General features: G+C 35.7%; 2 protein-coding genes across 3 annotated transcripts; both read right to left on the bottom strand.

Moving 5' to 3' along the window:
* Positions 1 to 447: 447 nt before the first annotated feature.
* Positions 448 to 10,466, bottom strand: LOC138691631 (zinc finger protein 83-like). The gene is made up of 4 exons (XM_069813800.1): positions 10,140 to 10,466; positions 9,060 to 9,197; positions 6,713 to 6,795; positions 448 to 4,034 (listed from the first exon to the last, which is right to left on the bottom strand). Exons 1-4 carry the CDS (start codon positions 10,251 to 10,253, stop codon positions 2,624 to 2,626), a joined length of 1,746 nt encoding a protein of 581 aa, XP_069669901.1. The 5' UTR covers positions 10,254 to 10,466; the 3' UTR covers positions 448 to 2,623.
* A 194-nt stretch (positions 10,467 to 10,660) lies between these two features.
* On the bottom strand, positions 10,661 to 27,621 carry LOC138691632 (zinc finger protein ZFP2-like). 2 transcript variants are annotated; one of them, XM_069813803.1, is made up of 4 exons: positions 27,128 to 27,621; positions 26,048 to 26,185; positions 23,689 to 23,771; positions 10,661 to 10,824 (listed from the first exon to the last, which is right to left on the bottom strand). In XM_069813803.1, exons 1-4 carry the CDS (start codon positions 27,239 to 27,241, stop codon positions 10,779 to 10,781), a joined length of 381 nt encoding a protein of 126 aa, XP_069669904.1. In that variant the 5' UTR covers positions 27,242 to 27,621; the 3' UTR covers positions 10,661 to 10,778. The 2 variants fall into 2 exon arrangements, with proteins under 2 accessions (XP_069669904.1, XP_069669903.1); XM_069813802.1 differs by lacking the exon at positions 10,661 to 10,824 and adding an exon at positions 18,044 to 21,422.
* Positions 27,622 to 27,740: the final 119 nt, after the last annotated feature.

Genomic DNA, 27,740 nt, shown 5'->3' with positions numbered 1-27,740 from the left:
TTAAATATGCAGGGATTCGATCCTAGAACCTTTCGTTTAATGAACCAATATCACAGCCATTGTTCTACAAATTCGATCGTGAACACACCCTTTAAAATTATGTTTACGCACAATAAATTAACATCAACTACTTCCAAATGTATAAACATATAACTTTAATATTACCTGTATATAGTAGAACTGAATTCATTAGTCTCCTATTATCTTTATTGCAGTTAATATGCCAAATTCATCACTAATTAGTGTGCTTTCTAACAATTTATAATATATCTTGAGTATATACCTATATTGTTTCCACGTGTTAATTACCTAGATTTCCCTTGTTGAATATTTAATTAACACGAGAAAGCAATATATGTCCTACATATTCCTAATGTATAATATTACAAAATCTAAGATGTGAATTATATTTGTTTAAGTTCATATTATATTCAGACATGGATGAACTTTAATAAAGAGGCAATTTATAGCAGAAATGTAAGTAGTGCCTAATGATATTTTATTATAGCACACGTCAAGTAAAGAGTGAAGCGATGCTTGGAGAGCGTATTGATAAAATTTCTAATTGAAAACATTTGTACTGCAATAGCTGACAAGCTGAACATTTTCAAGTGTGTTCGTAAATAAGTAGGGGAATTTGGATAAATGAGAGATGTATTGTGTGTGTATAACGTGTTTATTAATTATTGCAACAAACTGGAAATTATCAACTGCATTCTTTTTGTCCATACGAAGTATGTAAAAGAATTTATTGTAACATTAAGTAACAACTCTATGAGAAAAACAATGGAAGTATAACCTAATACAAAATTTGGTAGGAACAGTGAAGCTGTACTCTTAATGATTTAATGCCTAAATTTGTATTTTAAGGAAAGATTTTTTCCTCCAATTGTATGGTAAGAAAAAGTGACGTAATGAACTTTTCAATATATTTCAGGCAGAAGACTAAACAATATCTGAGAACAAATTGCTTAGTAGACAGGTATCCACACGACAACTAATATTACATATTATAAATAAAAATACTCAATAACATTATATTAAAGCCAATCCACGTGTAACCAGATAGTCTTTTGAGCTTATTTTTACACATGAAACACATTCCAAAATTATCACAACTCAAAGGCATTTACTGCCTTCCTCTTTTTTCTCCACATAGATCAATATTGTTAATGTAGTGTATCGTCTGATATCTTCTTCTGCCACCAACTCATCTCCGATTCACGATTCCTTCCAGTATATCCATCACTACGCAGTTTCTTCTCAGCCAGTGACCCAACCAATTCCTTTACGTCTTCAATTTCAGTATCATTCTTTCTTCACTCACTCTTTCCAACACACCTTATTTCTTATTCTGTGTGTCCCTTTAACACGATCAATTTTCACCCATACATATTTTTAACGCTTGTATTCGCTTGTCTTCACTTCGTAGTAATGTCCATGTTTCTGCTCCAAACAATCTCACACTACATCCAAAGCACTTCATTAGTCTCTTACTTACTTCTCTTTCTAGAGGTTAACAAAAGATGATCCTTTTTCGAACTAAAAGGTTCGTTGATCATTCCTATCCTCAATTTCATTTCCTAGTAACACCTCATGTTACTGCTTATAGTACACCCCAAGTATTTGAAGACGACCACTTGTTCTATTTCCTCATTTGGAATTACTCTGACAATGGTCCTCGTCTTATTTGAATTTATGCTTATCCCATACTAGTGTTCACAGCTGTCATTGAGATCCAGTAGTCTCCTCTGCTGCTAACAACGCCATATCATCAACAAATCTGATGTACTTTACTCTTCTTCCTCCCGCAGTAAATCCTCCCATGTTCTGAAAACATTTCTTCACATACAGGTTAACCCACTACAAAATCTAACACACAGAATTCTTTAAGAATTGAATTCTGATGGTAATCTGTTCAGATACACGTAGCATAATTTTGAAAGTGATTCTATTGAATTTCTGAGTTAGTTAGACACAATGGATAATGAAGAAACATTCTTGCTACAAAATATACGAGAAAACAGATTTATGATGACAAGAGAGTGAAGTAAACTTCAAGTGTCATGCAAGTTTCTAGTTAATTACGAATGCTCACCTTTCATTATATATATTTAATCAGTATTTCAGTTCTCGTTTTAGTTGTCGTTCCCGGTTAATTGTGAACCAAGCCCAACAGTTTAACTTTCAGGACAGAGACAAACACATTCCACAAACACCGCATTACCAAGTCATTTCGTCGGTGTATTCGAAACCATATTTAAAATAGCCTTCCAGAAGAAACAAGTTTCAGAGATCAGACATCAAAGGTACCTCACTTAATGGTGTTCATTGCTTGTTAGGCTATCTGAGCGAAGAAACATTTACTACAAAAATCGTATTACAAAAGGTTATTACCAACAGACGAGCACATAATTAGTTAAACTACACCTACTACCGAAACACAATTGAACGAAGATACATTTGAAGGTTTCTCGCCTGTATGCTGCCCTTCATGGTTTCTTAGGATAGTCGAATCTGAAAAACACCAACCACGAATGTAATATCTGAAAGATTTCTCGCTTGTGTGCTGCCGTTCATGGTTTCTTAGGACAATGGAATCTGAAACACACCAACTACGAATTTAATATTTGAAAGATTTCTCGCCCGTGTGCCGGCGTTCATGGTTTCTTAGGATAGTCGAATCTGAGAGACATATGCCACATATATCACATTTGAAAGATTTCTCGCCTGTGTGCAGGCGCACATGCGCTTTCAAGTGATCGGAGCGCGAGAAGCACTTACCACAAACATCACATTTGAAAAGTTTATCGCCTGCGTGTATGCGTAAATGCACTTTCAAGTTGCCGGAGCACGAGAAACACTTACCACAAACATCGCATTTGAAAGGTTTCTCGCCTGCGTGTATGCGTAAATGCACTTTCATGTTCCCGGAGCACGAGAAACACTTACCACAAACATCGCATTTGAAAGGTTTCTCGCCTGTGTGCCGACGTTTATGCCTTTTTAAGTCACCCGGTCGCGAGAAACCCCTGCAACAGACATCACATTTGAAAAATTTATCGCCTGTGTGAAGGAGTTCATGGGTTCTCAGATGACTAGACTGCGAAAAACACCTGCCACAGATATCGCATTTGTAAGGTTTCTCGCCTGTGTGAAGGCGTTCATGGGTTCTTAAACCGTCGGACTGCAAAAAACACTTTCCACAAACATCGCATTCGAAAGGTTTCCCGCCTGCGTGAAGGTGTTCATGGCTTCTTAATTTACAAGACTGCGAAAAACACTTGGAACAAATTTCGCATTTGAAAGGTTTCTCCCCTGTGTGAAGGCGCTTGTGCCTCTTTATGTCACCCGGTCGCGCGAAACACTTGCCACAGATATCGCATTTGAAAGGTTTCTCGCCTGTATGAAGGAGTTCGTGGCTCCTTAGATGACCAGGCTGCGAAAAACACCTGCCACAGTCATCGCATTTGAAAGGTTTCTCGCCTGTGTGAGAGCGTTCGTGGCTCCTTAGATGACCAGACTGCGTAAAACACCTGCCACATACATCGCATTTGAAAGGTTTCTCACCTGTGTGATGGCGTTCATGGTTTCTTAGATGATCGGCCTGCACAAAACACTTTCCACAAGCTTCGCATTTGAAAGGTTTCTCCTCTGTGTGAAGGCGTCCATGGCGTCTTAGATTACCAGACTGCGAAAAACACCTGCCACAGACATCGCATTTGAAAGGTTTCCTGCCTTTGTGAAGGCGTTCGTGGTTTCTTAGATGACCAGACTGCGAAAAACACTTTCCACAAACATCGCATTTCAAAGGTTTCTTGCCTATGTCCGTCGATAAATGGTCGTTCAGTTTTTCCGGAGACGAGAAACATTTTTTAGACGATTCTAATTCCAATTGCTTCTCACCTACACGAGTCCGCACAGCTTTTCCTGTGGAATCTGAATACTTGGGAATCTCGCATACAATCTCGTTCTCTTCAAGAGAAAAACTGTCCAATTCCGATGATACAGTCCTCTCAATCGTAGCTGCAATCCTGAAGTAAATGTACTATCAGTCTATGAAATAGTCGCAGTAAATATACATTCAATTATAGAATATTAAAAAAACAACCTATTTCATGAGAAGGAGCAATACGATTAAAGATACAAGCTTGTAATTAATTTATGAGTAACACAAGAAGTATCAAAATATCTCAACTATTTGGATTTTACCTGTGCAATAAATTTAATAAGGATTACACAGCGTTAGTAAACACTTGTCAGGTTTTTTTTTAATAAACCTCTCTGTTCAAAGTCCCCCGTCTTTGAGTGGGCTAAATTATGCGATTATTTCGAAATTAGGGATTGCAAATGCCCAATATCTTTTTGTAGCTCTTACTATTGTGATATATATAATCTTCATAGTTTTTAATTTTATCAATTTAAAATTAGGAAAATTTGCAGTGGAACAATACGGATTCCATTTCGTTGCGTCATAATGAGAAAATTTGAATTGGTATTATCTCTAATTTGCTATTTGTTGTTTTGCGTAAGTTAAACTAGAAACAATGCTTTCAGAGCTCTGTACCAATGTAATTTACAATGGTACAAAATTGTAAGCATACTAAATAATTATTTTTCCGTTTAAATGATAAGTATTCTCGTACTCCACGATATGAATGCATTAATTGATTCAATTGAGAGAAATATTTGAAATGTCTGTAGCAAATTTAAGACTTGAATACTCTCCCATTGAATGCATTATCCCTGACAAGTAGCTTTCACCTCATACGCGGATGTTGTCATTTCAAGTTATTTATAAGAAATAAACGGTTGCGCGCCTGACAGCAAAACAGGGTGGCCCGGGTTGGAATCCCAATTGTCTGGCAGTATTGCATAGCTGTAACCAATTTTTTCTTCCACGAAACATACCAAACTTCGATTGACAGATAATAATTCATTTGTGTTCAGTTTTATGGACTCCAACTGCTAACGTAATATTGCCTAATCTAGAGAATGTTATATCCAAAAATAATCGTTAAATATGAAGCGTCCGCAGGTGGTCATTCAAGTGAGAAAAATGTACCCTTGTGATATAAGAAAACTTGTTTCAACATTGCAATTGCAACAAACAAGCAATCAAGTAAAAGCTTAGGAAGTAACTAGCTTTCCTTGTTGTTCAGATTGTACACTGACTTTCAAAGACATCTGAGCTACGACTTTATGATCATATAAGCGAATATTTCACTCACAGTATAAGTCAGAAGCAAAGATACGCAAAAAACAAACAAATTTTGAAACACTATCCTTCAGTCTCAAAAGGTTTCACCATTATTGGGGCGCTTATAAAGTGTCAGGGAAAATGATGACGTATGTCAAGCATCAATTATTATCATAATTGACAATATCTGCGGTTTCACGCTAAACCTAGTGTAGTTTTGCTATCAGCAGAGGGGGATGAAATATTGATTTCTATAATTCGGGTATTATTTGTCCAGAACGATTTACAGCACCGACTATTACCTTCGCCATTTGTTCAAAGAAGTAGTAACTACAGAAGCCACACTTACACAAAACAAATTATAGTTCAGTATAGATTAGTAGGGTCGGGTATATATGTATTCACGTGCCAGTATATGGTTCATTGTTCCAATGTTTCGTCACACTATACAATTCATACTTACTTACTTACAAATGGCTTTTAAGGAACCCGAAGGTTCATTGCCGCCCTCACATAAGCCCGCCATCGGTCCCTATCCTGTGCAAGATTAATCCAGTCTCTATCATCATACCCCATCTCCCTCAAATCCATTTTAATATTATCCTCCTATCTACGTCTCGGCCTCCCTAAAGGTCTTTTTCCCTCTGGTCTCCCAACTAACACTCTATATGCATTTCTGGATTCGCCCATACGTGCTACATGCCCTGCCCATCTCAAACGTCTCGATTTTATGTTCCTAATTATGTCAGGTGAAGAATACAATGGGTGCAGTTCTGTGTTGTGTAACTCTCTCCATTCTCCTGTAACTTCATCCCGCTTAGCCCCTAATATTTTCCTTAGCACCTTATTCTCAAACACCACACTATACAATTCAAGTAAAATAAATTATATTTTTGCCTAGAAGAATTTGCTATTTTATATAGCATGAGATACTCTTGATCTGTAAGCAAACAGTCATAAAATATTAAAATCATATCAGAAATATTCCAATTTTTAAGTAATGTTGATGGCTTAATAAATAATAAATAAATCAATGAGTAAATGGATAACTAAATAAATAATTAAATAAAACAGGCAAATTAATGTAACATAGTTACTTTGCAACTGTGATTAACGCTCTGCAGAAGAATGCTTGGAATGGACTCAATGTAGTAACGTAGTACATAATTTTCTAGGGAAACATAACAACTTCAATTATAAACAAACTGTAAATATTAAGTTGGAGGGCTTCAATACCCTGGGCTGGAATATGAGTGTAAAGGTGCACTACTTGCATGTCCATCTATATTACTTTCTTGAAAATCTACGCATTTTTATTCAAGAACATGAAGAAATGTTTTAACAGTACATTTTGGCAATCAGATACCAAGGGAAGTGCAGTGAGAATGTGATGACTGATTATTGCTGGATGATTCTGGCAGACAGTTCTTCTGAAGCTGCTTCTGGTCAGTCAAGCTAACAGAAACTTCAAACACAATGAACTCTACGTGAATACTCGCACACCACACTCACCTCTCCGTCAAAACTTCGTTGTCCTCTGCTGTTACTTCCACTCTCGGGTACTCATTCACTGCGTCCGAGTCAGTCTGCTCTTCCTAATACAGAGCAAATAAAAAAAAAAGATAGCACAATTTACATTAACAAAAGCGCATCGAATTTAGACGCCACAGATCTGCATTTAAATTGTATTAGGCCTAGTAGAATTTTTGCAAATGGAGGACAATTCTTGGGGAAATTTTTCGGGGGGGGGGGGATTCTTTTCCTTGTCGATCTGCGATTTTGAAAATTTTTCAACATGTGGCATAAAAATGTCTAATTTAAAATCCTGTAACGCAGTCATATAATCTAAAGCTGTTTTCTCTAACAGGAGGGGAAGGGAAATACAAATAAATGAGATAAATGTATATGCATTAATATATGTAAAATAAAATATTTTAAATTTTATATGACTTATTTTTAGTCAACATACGGAGGAATGGTGAAAAGGAGCAAAAGTTGTTGAGAACAGAATCAAAATACATATTATTCACAAACTGAACTAACACAACTTTTTTTTTATTTGTTTTTTTTTTTTTTTTTTTTATGATAGAAATTCGAAATTTAATGAGAGAAAATTATTCCGCTGCAATATGAGTGTCAAACATACAGTATTATGAATGTTTTCTTAATTTTATATTTAGAAGATACGAAATGATACAATATTATTACATGTTTTGATAAGATATCTAATCCAGGAAACATTTCTGTTTATAAAAACAAGTGAAATACGGTAGATTTTATGGTTGGTATTTCACTAATCTGGCTAACCCAGATGCGCATCTGGCATTCTCTTCTCTGTTCCTTGCACACCCACACTTTGTTCACTGAATGTTGACTTGTGCCATGTTTGAGATTCTGTCGCACACCAATGGATCACTTGAGTATGCACAGTCACGCTGGTGGAAAATGGCTGTTATAGAGAACTATTTAGATACTTATAATAGAATAAATTCTCTATGAACGAATAAGTCAATAATTTCTAGTCACGAATTTGGTAGATTTTGTAAGTGGTTTACAACAATTTAACAACTGCAATGGTTATCCAGCATCTCAGAGAAGTGAAGGTGATAATGTCAGCGAAAAGTGTCTACGGTTCAGTGCCGAAAGTTAACCAGCATTCTCTCTCATTGGGTTAAGGGGTAATACATGAAAAAACTTCAAACAAGTAACTTGTCTCAACCTGTATCTGGACACCGATTTGCTAGGCTCACGGTCAGACATGTTAATTGTAACTCCACACTTTTGAACGAAATTGGTACAATCCCCATTTTTCTGAAAATGTCTAATACGAAGTCATTGTATGACTTCGAATTTTTACATTACCATGTATATAAGAATTCGGTTGAGTTAGCTTTCTATAGTACTACTATGCTCATTAGATTTTCTTCCAATTTAGTCCATAAATTCTGCCAGGCAAAATCATTAAGTATACAATTATACAAAAGCTCCAATACACAAAGATTCCTTTGCTGTGACAGTACTGAATATTATATCGTAGAGAAAAATATTGGTCAGAAAATTCGTTGAATAATTTTGTGAACTTCATAAATTTCCCGAGAATTTCAACTAAGTTGTAGTATAGTCATAAGAATTAAAGGAAATTCAAATACAATGTTTAGTTCTAGTAATTTAAAAATGGCAAAATAAAGTTTCTAATTTTACGTTTCTCTACCTGTACTAAAATTAAATGCAGTTCACTGACAGATTAAGAGTAAATAAAATATACAACAGTATCATGTATGCTGTATTTGCATGTATATCAGAACATTTTGCAAAATTTAGAACCTATTCTGCAATCCACTCAAAATCAATTGTAAGTCGTAAAAAAATTTACAAAATATCTTCTCTCTATGCGTGAGATAATATTCTACATAAGATACACTGCAAATACGTAAATACTTATAAACAAAAGTCGAAAAAAAATGAAATCACGAGATAATGTATGTACATACATCTAAAACAAAACCTTATATTTGTAAACGCTAAAACGTATTAAGAATTTTACACAAAGACACAGATAAGACAAAAAGAAGCATTGTCCTCAAATGCACTGGGGGGAATGTGTAGCTTGGAAACGATTAAGAATATGCATACAAGCAATTCCGTTTTCATATCTAAAATAAAACGAGATAACACTCCAGAATTAGTTCCCTACAACATGACATATCTTGTAACACTAAATAGTGATAAGTGTTTTTGTGTCTCTATCATAAAGTAAAATGCACTGCTAATACTGTTCTAAAGAGGTAGTATCTGTAACAATCAAAATAAAGATAAACACCGGAAGTAGAACTCAGTGCATTCCTTGTGCTGCACTCACCTCTTGTTCGAGTTTAATCACAGGGAACGAAATTGGCACGGGATCTTCCTCACATTTTATCTCTGATAAGAGATCAGAGCTCTGGTCCTCATATTCCTCTTTTATGCCAGTCACGTGATGATCCAAGAAATTTCGTTCCTGCAGTACAAACAGATGTCTTAAAAGAGCAATTGATTACAGGGTGTTAGAAGATGACTTTTAACTTTGCAAGTTGTTCTCTGTGACGGTATGGCACAGATTAATAAATTATAACTCGCAGCTTGTGTTTTACATTATGATGAATAAGCCCAGGATTTATATGCACATGCATATTTTGATGCAAAAACATATTATATATGTCACTAACGTCTGTGACGATGACTACGCAAAGTTAACTGTGCATAAGTTTTTTAATATTTTGGCCATTACTGCATATAATATAGGCTACTACTGTGCATGATATTGTAGCAGTTTCAACATTGTTTAGATTAACAACAATATTTGCGTAGTAGCGTAAAAAACAATAAGACACTGGATTGTTCTGGTGTCAGCACATAATATTTTTTGTTTGACTATACTCGAAGGCTACAAATCCCTTGTGTATGAAGAGAAGCTATTGAAAAACCACCACTGCTTGCTTTTGTTTCATTGAACTACTGCACAAAAGAAAATATTCCCAAACATCGCTACCTTACTGATTCTAACATCCCTAACCCCCTTTTCTATGCTTGGCTTATCAATTGAAACCGAAAAATGATTTTGAGACTTAGACAAACAAAGAGAAAAAAATGAATTTGTGTCCTTAAGGATAATATCAAAAATCTACATTGCGGGAATGTGTAGCTTAGCAACGATTAAGAATAAGGTATAACCTGTAACTTCGTTTTTAAATTTGAAATATAAAACCAGATAACAGTTCAACATTAGGCTTTGCTACAACATGACAAATAAAAAATATATTGTCATCAAATTTCTTCTATCTCTATTATCACACACTAACAAGCACTGGAAGTAATATTATAAAGAGATAGTGTCTGTAATAATCAAAAATACAAAGAAGCACTGGAAGAACACAGAGTGCATTCCTTGCGTTCCACTCACCTCTGGCTCACGTTTCACCATGGGGAACGAAATTGGCATCGGATCTTCATCAATTTTCACCTCATTTGTAAGAGCATGTCCCTGGTCCACATATTCTTCAGAGTAATAAGACATCTTTGCGTAGGCCTACGTATAACAGTCGTTTAATTGTTGCACGTTCTACCCTAATTCATCGTAACCAACGAGTTATAATATTGATACTCGTTGATCGTTACGATACAAGGTGATCAGGGATGACTAGATACTTAACGAAGTTTTTTCAGACGGACGTCATGGATAAATATATCCATGCGGACGTGTTCAGACAGACTAACGAGGTTCTGAATGGCTGTAAATTCATGTTTTATTCCTCTTTATAAATATTTAAGGTCCAAGAATCAGTCCCTATTTTTTCTTACCGATAGGGTTATTTTACAACGCTGTACCAACATCTAGGTTATTTAGCGTCTGAATGATAAGAAGGTGATAATCCCGGTGAAATGAGTCCGGGGTCATTTCTGACCGTTACTCTACAGGTGTGGATTCTCTCATCCATATCCTATAGTATCTTTTCCTCTTCTGGTAACAACGTCATAGCATGAGCAAATCTATTGCTCTTTACTCTTCTTCCTATTACTATTTAGGATGAGATGATGTCACTTACCAGCAACCAGGGGTAACGATGAATTTTTCATACAGGAATACCCTGAAATTAAAGTAAAATCCACAAATTTTTTAAACTCAAGCCCCCTCCTCCCAATATTAAATTAAATGCTAAAATGCCACACAATGTATGCATATGCAAGTATCATTCGAACATGAATATTGGAAGAAATGTTTTTTAACATTCTCAGATGGTTGTGAAATATATAAAGAAAAATGGAAAATAGGCCTAGTGTGTGGGAATGAAGATATGGAAATATCAACGGAACATTATAAAGTAATAATAAAGATCCTATCAGAATCTAAAATATTGAACAAAATACGAGACACATGCTTTCAAGGAGATGTTAAGATAGTTAGTCTGTTTCTTGAGCTCAGCTATCATACATATTACAGGCCAATGTTAGCTGAAATATAGTAGACTTTCTTTAACACTTGTTATTATATTTGTGAAGTTGGTATGCTGTAGCCGGATGCACGATAATTATATAAAATATGTACATTTCTCTCAATGTCTAAATAGTGTTTAATTATAGACTGTCCTTGTTATATTTTCCTTTGATTGAGGTTCTGGCTGTTATGTACATCTATTATCAGGCAGTACATCTCACTTGACGATATGTGTCAGAGGAAGGACAACTGATTGCATCCATCTGAAGACTGATTAGAATAATATGTAACTAATCGGCAGTGTATACAATGGTGGGGGAAAGGAACTGGCTACCCTGCCCCATTGTCTCCTGACGTAGTTGCCTCATAAGTGGTGTCTTTTATAATACTTGAGGTTTAGACCTGTCTTCGGACAGTTGATTAAGCAACATTAACGGTAATATTCATAAAACTTTTTGTTGTTAATGCTGATAGTTTCGGTATTAATATACCTAAAGTACCTATTTTCAGCATTCGTGGCATGTAATTTTCACTCTGCAACCCTTGTGGAACTTATTTGAAAGTGTAAGATTTGAAAATTACGTCTTGATTTCGTGATAAAATAAATAACAAACAGAAATGCTTAAAAAATTTGTTATGTCCCACCGCTAATGGTAACGAACTGCTTTTATGATAAATCATTACACAATATGTAAATGCAATTTTTTAAATATGACTGCTTCTTAATCAAGAAGGTCTAGTTTTGAAGGTGAAACAAAAGAACCTTCAAAATGTTCACAAGCAGAGCAGAACTTTTATATGTTTATATTTGCAAAGATATAAAGGTCAGAATTTTTCCCACCTGTAATAAAATTCGCTTCATATAATTACCACTAATAAATCTATATATATATATATATATATATATATATATATATATATATATATATATTCATCATGTTTGTTACAGTTAAATAGAGACCATAAGATTTGAATGAAACAGTTTTGCTCTAACGTTTAAATTTTTTAAAGATTATTCATGCCAGATCAATTAAACTAATTCTGAGAAACTGTTCCATCCGAAATTATGAAAATTGCTTGAATTCAGGACGTCTTCTGCAGAGGTATGGCAAAAATTGTCATCACAGGATTATTTTCACAGATGATAAAAATTTCACCAATGACTAGAGTTCCAGACGGGAGTATGATAAACTCTATGACTCGATAGTTATTAGAGAACAAAAATTCGTTCCGGCGCCGAAGATCGAACCCGGTTCCCTGGTTCAAAGTACCAAGTGCTCTAACCACTGAGCTACGCCGAAGCTCAATCCACAACACCGCATTAAATCGCCCTACACTAGTGTTTTTCACTTTGTAGCATGACTTCTAGTTCGACATATATGTTGATATTTAAATTAAGTCAAGTGGCAATATACAAGGAGCACACTCAACTGAGTCAGTTGATGATCGGGATTCCACAGTAATATGCACTGTTGGGCGAAGAATCTACATAAAGATTAATTTTTGGTACTACAAAATCACTCAATTGAGTGCGCCCCTTGTATAGTGGTAGCTGAATAAATATATATGTCAACATATATGTCGAACTTGGAGTTAGGCTACAAAGGGACACCCACTCGATGAGAGGGGAATCGATCCGGTGGTGAGGATTGAATATACGACGAGAAAATAGATTTATGACAAAAGAGTTAAACACCTTTCAGTTTCTCATTAATTGCAAACGCTCAAATTTCAATGTATTTTAACAGTATTTCCGTTCCCGTTGTAGTTTTCCTTCCCGGTTTATTGTGCACTTGACAGTTTTATCTTACAGGACAGAAAAACACATTCCACAAACATCGCATTACCAATAGATTTTAGTACATGAATACTTAAACTAGAACTACTAGCGAAACACAAATGATGACCGTCACATTTGGAAGGTTTCTCGGCTGTGCGCAAGAGTTGATGGCTTTTACGTCTACAGGACTCACAGACTCACCCAAGCTGAACATCGCATTTGAGACGTTTCTCGCCTCTGTGCTTGTGATCATGGACTCTTCTCCCATGTTTCTGCCCAATACAATGCCAAACTGCATACAAAGCACTTCACTAGTCTCATCCTTAGTTCTTTTTCCAGAGCTCCACGAAAGATGCTCTTTTTTTTTCTATTAAAAGATTCCTTGACAGTTGCTTTACTCAATTTGAATTCCTGGAGGCTAGTCATGTTGCTGCCTACAGTACACCCCAAGTAAATGAGGCTGTCCACATGCTCTACTGCCTCATTTAGAATTCGTAAGTTTACATTCTAAATTTTTCTTCCTATGACAATGGTCCTCGTCTTATTTGAATTTATACTCCTCCCATACTACTGCTCAGAGCTGTCATTTAGTTCCAGTAACATATCCCCAGCGAATAGGGATTATAAAGAATGCACACTGAGCGAATTTTCCTGTGTTTTGTTTCTCTGTGCGCCGGCGGTTAGTTCCACTTTCAAGCGCTAGAGTTTAGTTTAACCTTCCTATTGTGAATGGGTCTAAATGACCCATTGCATTTACTAAATTTAACACAAAACATACAAAAACAGCGATAATGTGACAGGGCTTTGAGTAATCCTAAAAAACATCATCACGAATATTTCTTATTACTTTTATCCACAAAAATATAATACTTCGTCATATTTTTCACTTTGACACATTTATTGTGTTTGGGTCGTTTAGACCCAGTCACGGATTTTGATTTTAATTATGAGTTACGTATGTACACATAGTCACTCACACACACACACACACACACTCTCTCACTCACACACTCACTCTCACACTCACTCATTCACACACACTAATATTAGCCGGTGTGTACAGATCTGCTGGATAATCACTTCAAGAACTGTGGGAAAGTATGTATGGTAGACCTTTTTTTCTGTGCAACATTATCACTTCAATTTTTCCATATTACTAGAAGGGTTTCTCAGGTATGACAACAAATCAGTCCGACCAGTTAGATGACGTCATGATAAATTGGCTGCTATTATATCTTTTGTTCTAAATGTTTGTGGAACAAATGCCAAAAATGTTCTTACCCTACTAAGATGTCACAGTATATGAGCAGTTGGTGCCATTTCGAGACAAATGTCCCTTCCGCCAGTACACACTTTCAAAATCCAGAGGGAAGTATGGTATAAAATGGTGATGTAAAAACAGCATAATATGTTTGTGCAGCAGAAGTGTGCAAAGCGAAGCCAGAAAGCGTACCACGAGTAACAAACCAAGACAGAAATGTTGGTAACATTGAAAAGATTGATCGAAACATCACCACGGACAATTTTTTCACCAGCTATATTTTGGCCGGTCCCACTCTGTGGCGTTGTGGTCTAATGCATCCTGCCTAGGATTCGCGTTACGGAATGCGCGCTGGTTCAAGTCCTCATGGGGGAAGAAATTTTCTCATGAAATTTCGGCCAGTGTATGGGACCGGTGCCCATCCAGCATCGTGATGCACTTGGGGAGCTATGATAGGTAGCAAAATCCGGTTATGCAAACCAGCTATAACGGCTATGGGTGCTCATCAGCTAACCACACGATACCTCCATTCTGGTTGGATGATCGTCCACCTCTGCTTCGGCATGTGGCTATGAGGCCAGCAGCCCTCTGGTCGGTCTTGGCCCTTCGTGGGCTGTAGCACCACAGATTATTATATTTTGGCCGAGGAACTTCTCAAGAGGAATCTAACGTTAGTCAGAACTCTGAGAAAAAACAACCATAAGATATGCAGCTGAACTGCACGACACCAGGGTGTCCAAGCATTTTCGGATTTCAGTCCGATGTAACTATCGTGTCGTATGTGTCTTAGAAGAATAAATCAGTGATTTTGCTGTGCACAGATTATCGCTACTGCATTCTATCTTCAGAAGAGCACAGAAAGCCTGAAATCATATTACATTACAACAAAACGAAGGTAGGAATTGACACCACAGATAAACGTGCCAGTACCTACTCTTGCAAAAGGTGTACCAAAAGATGGTCTGATTGCGTATTTTATAATGTACTCGATATTGCAAGAATAAATTCTTATGAATTATATGTTCATGCAAGTACAATCCCAATAAATTGTACAGATGAAGATTGTTCCTGAAGGAATTGGACTAAAATTAACACAAGCAATGCGAGAAGAAAAGGATGAGAAGAAGATTGTGGTACCGGTACTCAAAATTTTAGAAGAAACTAATCATAGGTTAGAATATCATAAAAACGGCTCAGACAAAGCTGAAACTAGTCAACTAGGTAACATACAACTGAGTTTTATTTTAAGACATGAAAGTGATTATTATAACTACATACCGGTACCTAAGAAATATTAGTAAATTAATACATAATGTGCATTCAAACATAACAAAACTTAATTGGTATATTAACTTTCAATTATTAGAATTATATTATAGCTACCATTGTTTGCATTCGCTTTAAAACAGAAGCGAAAGTGCTGGATTCTTGGAATTTATAATCGTTTCCTTTCCGATGGAAATTTAATTTTCCAGCAGGATAATCACCCTGCGCATACCGCCATTAACGTTCAAAGACTGTTCACGGAAAAGCATGAAAAAGAGGAGGATTGACAAATATCGAGACATCCCACCTCAAAATTCAGATCAGTTCTGGGATCAAGTTCTGGCTTCCTGGGAAGATTTCGCTAAGGACCAGAACTATTTCCGCGATCTGGTGGACTCAATGCCCTGAAAATGCCAGGCAGTGTTAGACGCCGGTGGCATGTGGACGATGTATTAGATCCACATGTGTATTTCTTTTATTTTCTTTAATTTGTTTATCTTTGTTTTATTTCGGGAAGAAAATTGATCTCCCTAGAGATTTTTAAATTCTCCTACTGGAGCCAGGGTTGCGAAATAATTCATTCCACTACACAAAATTTTAAAAATGAAGAACGGTAACATGTATAAAAATTAGTTACGTTAATAAAAAAAAAGTTGTCACCGAGAACCGAACACGGGCCTCTGGGATGCCAAGCCAATTCGCTACTGACTGCTCCATAGGAAAGTCATGACGTAACTAGCGCGACGAGGCACATATAGCTGCCGGGCTTGACGTCTACGGAGACAGCGCACATATAAACGTATTCGTGTAAATATGTTAATGTTCAGTACTAGTTAATGTTTCATTTGGACTGATTTACTGAAGCTTGGTGAAACCGTCCCTTACTCTAAACATTCCTCAAAGAGAAACATAACATGTTATTTTCACAACTTTTGTCTGAACAGCTGTGGTGTTATCCGCCAAGTTTAACTGTTTGTTAAATGAGTTAACGGCCTGAAATCCTACATTTAAAGTTAACAAACGGTTAAGAATCTGTTAAGCCAAACTGGTGTTGGACAAATGGAAAAACTGTATTTAACAAACTGTTGAAGGTTTAACAGTCGTTAAGTGTTCTAAAATTACTTGGACAAACCGGCCATTGGACTCTCAATTTGAGAGAGGAACATAGGTTAAGGGTATTTGAGAATGAGGTGGTTAGGAAAATATTAGGGGCTAAGAGGGTAGAAGTTACAGGAGAATGAAGAAAGTTACACAACGCAGAACTGCACGCATTATATTCTTCACCTGACATAATCAGGAACATTAAATCCAGACGTTTGAGAAGGGCATGGCATGTAGCACGTACGGACGAGTCCGGAAATGCATACAGAGAGTTAGTTGTGAGACCGGAGGGAAAGAGACCTTAGGGGACGCCGACAGGTAGATGGGAGGATAATATTAAAATGGATTTGAGGGAAGCGGGATATGATGATAGATTTGGTTAATCTTGCACAGCATAGGGATCGAAGCCTGGCTTATGTGAGAAGGGGCAATGAACCTGCGGGTTCCTCAAAAGCCATTTGTAAGTAATTACATCAATATAAAGGATTCCTAGTTTCCAATAAGTTAACATATCAAGAATTTATATTGGTATTCAATTTGTCTTGTGATATTTGTAATTTTTTATATTTCTATTTTTCTACTGATAGGTGGAAATAATTAGATCAATAAAATTGTCAGTAAGGTTTGGGTCCCTAATTTTTACTTACGAAAGTTGGCAAGCCTACCGATAGAATATCGATGACGCGATACCTATACGACGTCATCTGTATTTTAAAATATCAATTTAATCGGGTGCTACCACAGCTTTCTTTTCTTCAACCTTACACTGCACTTTCTTCCATACATACCTTGCTCTACTTGTCTCTTTTCCATGTACATACATAATTCTAAAGATTACTTTATATTAAACAGAATACCTAAATTATGTTAAATACGCCGGGATTCGATTCCAGAAACTTTTGTTTAATGAACAAATATCACAGCCATTATTCTACGAATTCGTTCGTGAACAAACCCTTAAAAATTATGTTTACGCACAATAAATTAACATCAAATACTTCCAAATGTATTAACAAATGACTTTATTATACCGTTATATAGTATATCTGAATTCATTAGTTTGCTATTATCTTTATTATAGTTAATATGCCAAATTTATCACTAATTAGTGTGCTTTCTAACAATTTATAACATATATTGAGTATATACCTATAATGTTTCCACGTGTTAATTGATTAGATTTCCCTTTTTGACTAGTTAATTAACACCAGAAAGCAATATATCTGCTACATATTCCTAATGTACAATATTACAAAACCTAAGATGTGAACTATATTTCGTTTAAGTTCATAATACATTCAGACATGGATGAACTTTAATAAGGAGGCAATTTATAGCAGAAATGTAAGTAGTGCCTAATGATATTTTATTATAGCACACATCAAGTAAAGAGTAAAGGGATGCTTGGAGAGCGTATTGATAGAATTTCTAATTGAAGACATCTGCAATGCAGTAGCTGACAAGCTGAACATTTTCAAGTGTGTTCGTAAATAAATAGGGGAATTTGGATAAATGAGAGATGTATTGTGTGTATAACGTGTTTATTAATTATTGCAACAAACTCAAAATAATCAACTGCATTCTTTTTATCCATACCAAGTATGTAAAAGAATTTATTGCAACACTAAGTAACAATTCTATGAGAAAAACAATGGAAATATAACCTAATACAAAATTTGGTAGGAACAGTGAAGATGTACTCTTAACGTTTTGATGCCTAAGATTGTATTTTACGTAAACATTTTTTCTTCCAAATGTATGGCAAGAAAAAGTGACATAATGAAATTCTAAATATATATTTCAGGCAGAAGACTAAACAATATCTGAGAACAAATTGCTTGATAGACAGGTATGCATATGACAACTAATATTACAAAATATTATAAATAAAAATACTCAATTACTCACAGCAAACATAATTCCTGTTGAGGATGTTGCTCTTCCCCAAAAAGCAACAGTCATGATGCGGTACGTATAAGACTAATTCTCACTGTATTTGTGTATTAAATCTTCCAATTTTACATAAAAAATTTGCACATTATATTAAAGCCGATCCACGTGTAACCAGATAGACTTTTGAGCTTATCTTTACACATGAAACACATTCCAAAATTATCACAGCTGAAAGGCATTTACTGCCTTCCTCTTTCTCTCCACATAGATCAATATTGTTAATGTAGTTTACCGTCTGATATCTTCTTCTGCCACCAACTCATCTCCGATTCACGATTCCTCCCAGTATATCCATCACTACGCAGTTTCTTCTCAGCCAGTGACCCAACCAATTCCTTTACCTCTTCAATTTCAGTATCATTCTTTCTTCACTCACTATTTCCAACACAGCTTATTTCTTATTCTGTGTGTCCACTTAACACGATCCATTTTCCTCCATACATATTTTTAACACTTGTATTCGCTTCCCTTCACTTCGTAGTAATGTCCATGTTTCTCCTCCAAACAATCTCACACTCCATCCAAAACACTTCATTAGTCTCTTACACACTTCTCTTTCTAGAGGTCCACAAAAGATTATCCTTTTCCGAACTAAAAGTTCGTTGATCATTCCTATCCTCAATTTCATTTCCTAGTAGCAGCTCATGTTACTGCATATAGTACACCCCAAGTATTTGAAGACGACCCCTTGTTCTATTGCCTCATTTGGAATTTCTGTGACAATGGTCCTCGTCTTATTTGAATTTATGCTCATCCCATACTAGTGTTCACAGCTGTCATTGAGATCCAGTAGCATATAGCTAAGTATCGTCTCCTCTGCTGCTAACAACGCCATATCATCAACAAATCTGATGTACTTTACTCTTCTTCCTCCCGCAGTAAATCCTCCCATGTTCTGAAAACATTTCTTCAGATACAGGTTAACCCACTACTAAATCTAACACACAGAATTCTTTAAGAATTGAATTCTGATGGTAATCTGGTCAGACACACGTAGCGTAATGCTAAAAGTGATTCTATTTAATTTGTGAGTTAGTTAGACACAATGGATGATGAAGAAACATTCTTGCTACAAAATATACGAGAAAATAGATTTATGATGACAAGAGAGTGAATTAACCTTCAAGTTTCCTGCAAGTTTCTCGTTAATTACGAATGCTCACTTTCATTATATATATATATATATATATATATATATATATATATATATTTAAACAGTATTTCAGTTCTCGTTTTAGTTGTCGTTCCCGGTTTATTGTGAAAGAAGCCCAACAGTTTAACTTACAGGACAGAGACAAACACATTCCACAAACACCGCATTACCAAGTCATTTCGTAGGTATATTCGAAACCATATTTAAAATAGCGTTCCCGAAGAAACACGTTTCAGAGATCAGACATCAAAGGCACCTCACTTAAAGGTATTCATTGCTTCATAGGCTACCTGAGCGAAGAAACATTTACTACAAAAATCGTATTACAAAAGGTTATTACCAACAGACTTGAGCACAATTACTTAAACTGCACCTACTACCGAAACACAATTGACGTCGCTCATAACGAAGATACACTTGAAAGGTTTCTCGCCTATATGCTGCCCTTCATGGTTTCTTAGGATAGTCGAATCTGAAACACACGAACTACGAATTTAATATTTGAAAGATTTCTCGCCCGTGTGCCGGCACTCATGGTTTCTTTGGATAGTCGAATCTGAGAAACATATGCCACATATATCACATTTGAAAGATTTCTCGCCTGTGTGCAGGCGCACATGCGCTTTCAAGTGATGGGAGCGCGAGAAGCACTTACCACAAACATCACATTTGAAAGGTTTATCGCCTGCGTGTATGCGTAAATGCACTTTCAAGTTGCTGGAGCACGAAAAACACTTACCACAAACATCACATTTGAAAGGTTTCTCGCCTGTGTGCCGCCGGTTATGGTTTTTTAAGTCACCCGGTCGCGAGAAACCCCTGCAACAGACATCACATTTGAAAAATTTCTCGCCTGTGTGAAGGCGTTCATGGGTTCTCAGATGACTAGACTGCGAAAAACACCTGCCACAGATATCGCATTTGTAAGGTTTCTCGCCTGTGTGAAGGCGTTCATGATTTCTTAGACCATCGGACTGCAAAAAACACTTTCCACAAACATCGCATTCAAAAGGTTTCCCGCCTGCGTGAAGGCGTTCATGGCTTCTTAATTTACAAGACTGCGAAAAACACTTGCCACAAAATTCGCATTTGAAAGGTTTCTCGCCTGTGTGAAGGCGTTCGTGGCTCTTTAAGTCACCCGGTCGCGAGAAACACCTGCCACACACATCGCATTTGAAAGGTTTCTCGCCAGTGTGAAGGCGTTCGTGCCTCCTTAGATGACCAGACTGGGAAAAACACCTGCCACATAGATTGCATTTGAAAGGTTTCTCGCCTGTTTCACGGCGTTCATGGTTTCTTAGATGATCGGCCTGCAAAAAACATTTTCCACAAGCATCGCATTTGAAAGGTCTCTCGTCTGTGTGAAGGCGTCCATGGCGTCTTAGATTACCAGACTGCGAAAAACACCTGCCACAGACATCGCATTTGAAAGGTTTCTCGCCTTTGTGAAGGCGTTCCTGGTTTCTTAAATGATCAGACTGCGAAAAACACTTTCCACAAACATCGCATTTCAAAGGTTTCTTGCCTACGTCCGTGGATAAATGGTCGTTCGGTTTTTCCGCAGACGAGAAACACTTTTTAGACGATTCTAATTCCAATTGCTTCTCACCTTCACGCTTCCGCACAGCTTTTCCTGTGGAATCTGAATTCTTGGGAATCTCGCATACAGTCTCGTTCTCTTCAAGAGAAAAACTGTCCAATTCCGATGATACAGTCCTCTCATTCGTAGCTGCAATCCTGAAGTAAATGTACTATCAGTCTACGAAATAGTCGCAGCAAATATACATTCAATTATAGAATATTAAAAAAAACAACCTATTTCATGAGAAGGAGCAATACGATTAAAGTTACAAGCTTGTAATTAATTTATGAGTAACACAAGAAGTATCATAATATTTCAACTATTTAGATTTTACCTGTGCAATCAACTTAATAAGGATTACACAACGTCAGTAACCTCTTGTCAGGTTTTTTTTTTTAATAAACCTCTCTGCTCAAATTCCCCCGTCTTTGAGTGGGCTAAATTATGCGATTATTTCGAAATTAGGGATTGCAAATGCACAGTATCTTTTTGTAGCTCTTAGTATTGTGATATATATAATCTTTATAGTTTTTAATTTTATCAATTTAAAATTAGGAAAATAAACAGTGGAACATTACTGATTCCATTTCGTTGCAAGCGCCATCATGAGAAAATTTGAATTGGTCTTATCTATAACTTGCTATTTGTTGTGTTGCGTAAGTTAAACTAGAAACAATGCTTTCAGAGCTCTGCAACAATGTAATTTACAATTGTACAAAATTATAAGCTTATTAAATAATTATTTTTGCGCTTAAAATGATAAGTATTCTCGTACTCAAAGATATAAAAGCATTAATTGATTCAATTGAGAGAAATATTTGAAATGTCTGTAGCAAATTTAAGACTTGAATACTCTCCTATTGACAGCATAATGCCTGACAAGTAGCTTTCATCTCATACGCGGATGTTGTTATTTCAAGTTATTTATAAGAAATAAACGGTTGCGCGTCTGGCAGCGAAAGAGGGTGGTCCGGGTTCGAATCCCAATTGTCTAGCAGTATTATATAGCTGTAACCAAATTTTTCTTACACGAAACATAATAAAATTCGATTGACAGACAATAATTTATTTATGTTCAGTTTTATGGACTGCAACTGCTAACGTAATATTGCATGATATTGAGAAAGTTATATCCAAAGATAATCGTTAAATATGAAGCGTCCGCAGGAGGTCTTTCAAGTGAGAAAAATGTACCCCTGTGATATAAGAAAACTTGTCTTAACATTGCAATTGCAACAAACAAGCAATTAAGTAAAAGCTTAGGAAGTAATTAGCTTTCCTTGTTGTTCAGTTTGTACACTGACTTTCAAAGACATTTGAGCTACGACTATATGATCATGTAAGCGAATATTTCACTCACAGTATGTCAGAAGCAAAGATACGCAAAAAACATACAACTTTGGAAACACTATCCTTCAGTCTCAAAAGGCTGCACCATTATTGGGGCGCTTATAAAGTGTCTGGGAGAATGACGTAGTTCAAGCAGAAATTATTATCATAGCTGACAATATCAGCGGTTTCACGCTAAACCTAGTGTAGTTTTGCAATCAGCAGAGTGGGAATGAAATATTGATTTCTATAATGCGGGTATTATTTTGTCCAGTACGATTTACAGCACCGACTTTTATCTTCGCCATTTGTTCAAAGAAGTAATAACTACAGAAGCCGCACGTTCACCAACAAATTATAGTTGAGTATAGATTAGTAGGGTCGGGTATATATGTATTCACGTGCCAGTATATGGTTCATTGTTCCAATGTTTCGTCACACTATACAATTCAAGTAAAATAAATTATATTTTTGCCTAGAAGAATTTGCTATTTTATATAGCATGAGATACTCTTAATCTGTAAGCAAACAGTCATAAAATATTAAAATCATATCAGAAATATTCCAATTTTTAAGTAATGTTGATGGCTTAATAAATAATAAATCAATCAAAGAGTAAATGGATAAATATATAAATAATTAAATAAAACAGGCAAAATAATGTTACATAGTTACTTTGCAACTGTGATTAATGCTCTGCAGAAGAATGCTTGGAATGGACTCAAAGTAGTACCGTAGTACATAATTTTCTAGGGAAACATAAAGACTTTAATTATAAACAAACTGTAAATATTAAGTTGGAGGGCTTCAATACCCGGGGCTGGAATATGATTGTAAAGGTGCACTACTTGCATGCATGTCCATCATATTACTTTTCTAAAAATCTACGCATTTTTACTGAAGAACATGAACAAAGGTTTTAACAGTACATTATGGCAACCAGATACAAGGGAAGTGCAGTGTGAATGTGATGACTGATTATTGCTGGATGACTCAGAGAGACAGTTCTTCTGAAACTCCTTCTAAACAGTCAAGCTAACACACACTTCAAACACAATGAACTCTACGTGAAGACTCGCACACCACACTCACCTTTCCGTCAAAACCTCGTTGTCCTCTGGTGTTACTTCCACTCCTGGGTCCTCTTTCACTGCGTCCGAGTCACTCTGCTCTTCCTAATACAGAGCAAATAATAAAAAAAAGATAGCACAATTTACATTAACAAAAGTGCATCGAATTTAGATACCATAGAACTGCATTTAAATTGTATTACGCCTAGTAGAATTTTAGCAAATGGAGGACAATTCTTGGGGAAATTTTTCGTGAGGCAATTCATTTCCTTGTCGATCTGCGATTTTGAAAATTTTTCAACATGTGGTACAAAAATGTGTAATTTAAAATCCTGTAGCGCAGTCATGTAATCTAAAGCTGTTTTCTCCAAGCAGAAGGGGAAGTGAAATACAATTAAATAAGATAAATGTATATGCATTAATATATAAAATAAAATATTTTAAATTTTATATGGCTTATTTTTAGTCAACATACGGAGGAATGATAATATTCTGAATGGTGAAAAAGCGCAAAAGATGTTGAGAAGAGAATCAAAATACATATTATTCACAAACTGAACTAACACAACTTCTTTTTTATTTGTTATTTTTAGGTTTATGGTAGAAATGCAAAATTTAATGAGAGAAAATTCTTCCACTGTAATATGAGTGTCAAACATACAGTATTATGAATGTTCTCCTAATTTTATATTTACAAGATACGACATGATACAATATTACTACATGTTTTGATAAGATATCTAATCCAGGAAACATTTCTGTTTATGAAAACAAGTAAAATAGGATAGATTTTAAGGTTGGCACTTTACTATTCTGGCTAATCTAGATGCCAATCTGTCATTCTCTTCTCTGTTGCTTACACACCCACACTTTGTTCACTGAATGTTGACTTGTGCCATATTTGAGATTCTGTCGCACACCAATGGATCAATTGAGTATGCACAGCCAAGCTGGTAGAAAATGGCTGTTATAGAGTAACTATTTAACCACTTACAACAGAAGAAATTTTCTATGAACGAATAATTAAATATTTTCTAGTCACGAATTTGGTGGATTTTGTAAGTGGTTTACAACAATTTAACAACTGTAATGGTTATCCTGCGTCTCAGTGAAGTGAAGGTAGTAATGCCAGCGAAATGTGTCTATGGTTCAGTGCCGAAAGTTAACCAGCATTTTCTCACAATGGGTTAAGGGGTAATACCTGAAAAACTTCAAACTAGTAACTTGTCCCAACCTGTATCTGGACACCGATTTGCTAGGCTCACGGTCAGACATGTTAATTGCAACTCCACACTTTTGAACGAAATTGGTACAATCCCCATTTTTCTGACAATGTCTAGTACCAAGTCATTGCATGACTTCAAATTTTTATATTACCAGGTATATAATGATTCGGTTGAGTTCGCTTTCTATAGTACTACTATGCTCATTACATTTTCTTCAAGTTTTGCTCCATAAATTCTGCCAGGCAACATCATTAAGTATACAATTATACTAAAGCTCCAGTACACAAAGATCCCTTTGCTATGCCAATACTGAATATTATATCGTAGAGAAAAAAATTCGTTAGAAAATTCGTTGAACACTTTTGTGAACTTCATCAATTTCCAGAGAATTTCAACTAAGTTGTAGTCTAGTCATAACAAGTAAAGGAAATTCAAATACAATGTTTAGTTCTAGTAATTTAAAAATTGGCAAAATAAGGTCTCTAATTTTACGTTTCTCTACCTGTACTAAAATTAAATGCAGTTCACTGACAGATTAAGAGTAAATAAAATATACAACAGTATCATGTACGCTGTATCTGCATGTATATATCAGAACATTTTGCAAAATTTAGAACCTATTCTGCAATCCACTCAAAATCAATTATAAGTCTTAAAAAAAAAATTACAAAATATCTTCTCTCTATGCGTGAGATAATATTCTACATAAGATACATTGCAAATACGTAAATACTTACAAACAAAAGGTTAAAAAAAAATGAAACCACGAGATAATTTATGTACATACATCTGAAACAAAATCTAATGTTTGTAAACGGTAAAATGTATTAAGAATTTTACACAAAGAAACAGATAAGACAAAAAAAGGCATTGTCCTCAAATGCACTGGGGGGAATGTGTAGCTTGGAAACGATTAAGAATATGCATACAAGCAATTCCGTTTTCTTATCTAAAACAAACAGAGATAACACTCCAGAATTAGTTCCCTACAACATGACATATCTTATAACAATAAATAGTGAAAAGTGTTTTTCTGTCTCTATCATAAAGTAAAATGCACTGCTAATACTGTTCTAAAGAGGAAGTATCTGTAACAATCAAAATAAAGATAAACACCGGAAGTAGAACACAGTGCATTCCTTGTGCTGCACTCACCTCTTGTTCGAGTTTAACCATAGGGAACGAAATTGGCACGGGATCTTCCTCACATTTTATCTCTGATAAGAGATCAGAGCTCTGGTCCTCATATTCCTCTTTTATGCCAGTCACGTGATGATCCAAGAAATTTCGTTCCTGCAGTACAAACAGATGTCTTAAAAGAGCAATTGATTACAGGGGTTAAAAGATGACTTTTAACTTTGCAAGTTGTTCCCTATGTGACAGTATGGCACAGAATAATAAATTATAAGTCGCAGCTTGTGCTATACATTATGATGAATAAGCCCAGGATTTATATGCACATGCATATTTTGATGCAAAAACATATTATATATGTCACTAACGTCTGTGACGAGGAATACGCAAAGTTAACTGTGCATAAGTTATTTAATATTTTGGCCATTACTGCATATAATATAGGCTACTACTGTGCATTATATTGTAGCAGTTTCAACATTGTTTAGATTAACAACAATATTTGCGTAGTAGCGTAAAAAACAATAAGACTCTGGATTGTTCTGGTGTCAGCACATAATATTTTTTGTTTGACTACACTCGAAGGCTACAAATCCCTTGTGTATGAAGGGAAGCTATTGAAAAACCACCATTGCTTGCTTTTGTTTCATTGAACTACTGCACAAAAGAAAATATTCCCAAACATCGCTACCTTACTGATTCTAACATCCCTAACCCCCTTTTCTATGCTTGGCTTATCAATTGAAACCGAAAAATGATTTTGAGACTTAGACAAACAAAGAGAAAAAAAAATGAATTTGTGTCCTTAAGGATAATATCAAAAATCTACATTGCGGGAATGTGTAGCTTAGCAACGATTAAGAATAAGGTATAACTGTAACTTCGTTTTTAAATTTGAAATATAAAACTAAATAACAGTTCAACATTAGGCTTTGCTACAACATGACAAATAAAAAATATATTGTCATCAAATTTCTTCTATCTCTATCACACACTGACAAGCAATGGAAGTAATATTATAAAGAGATAGTAGCTGTGATAATCAAAAATACAAAATAAGCACTGGAAGAACACAGAGTGCATCCCTTGCGTTCCACTCACCTCTGGTTCACGTTTCACCATGAGGAACGAAATTGGCATCGGATCTTCATCAATTTTCACCTCATTTGTAAGAGCATGTCCCTGGTCCACATATTGTTCAGAGTAACAAGACATCTTTGCGTAGGCCAACGCATAACAGTCGTTTAATTGTTGCACGTTCTACCCTAATTAATCGTAACTAAAGAGTTATAATATTGATACTCTTTGATCGTTGCGATAGAAGGTGGTCAGGGCTGACTAGATACTTAACGAAGTTTTTTCAGACGGACGTGTTCGGACTAGATGTGGAAAAAGTTGTTATTTTCTCGTAACAGTTCCAACTGTTCCAGTTCCAAGAAAATACTAGGTTCCAAATAACAGTTCCAAAATAATAGTACCACCATATATTATATAGCCTACGCCGAAGTTCGTTCCAGAGCACCGGATCGAATCCCTCCTCCAGTGTTTTTCCCTTTGTGGCCTGACTCCATGTTGTTACCATAACAGATATATATATATATATATATATATATATATATATATATATATATATATATATATATAATTTGATGTGGAAAGTGTAGCAAAATAAAACACACCAGGAATGAACGAAACTCCTCCAAAGTCAAGTCCC

The sequence above is a fragment of the Periplaneta americana genome, chromosome 16 (assembly GCF_040183065.1).
Source record: "Periplaneta americana isolate PAMFEO1 chromosome 16, P.americana_PAMFEO1_priV1, whole genome shotgun sequence".
NCBI lineage: Eukaryota > Metazoa > Arthropoda > Insecta > Blattodea > Blattidae > Periplaneta > Periplaneta americana.
Note: the sequence above shows the minus strand (reverse complement) of the source record. Positions and strands in the feature narration are given on the sequence as shown.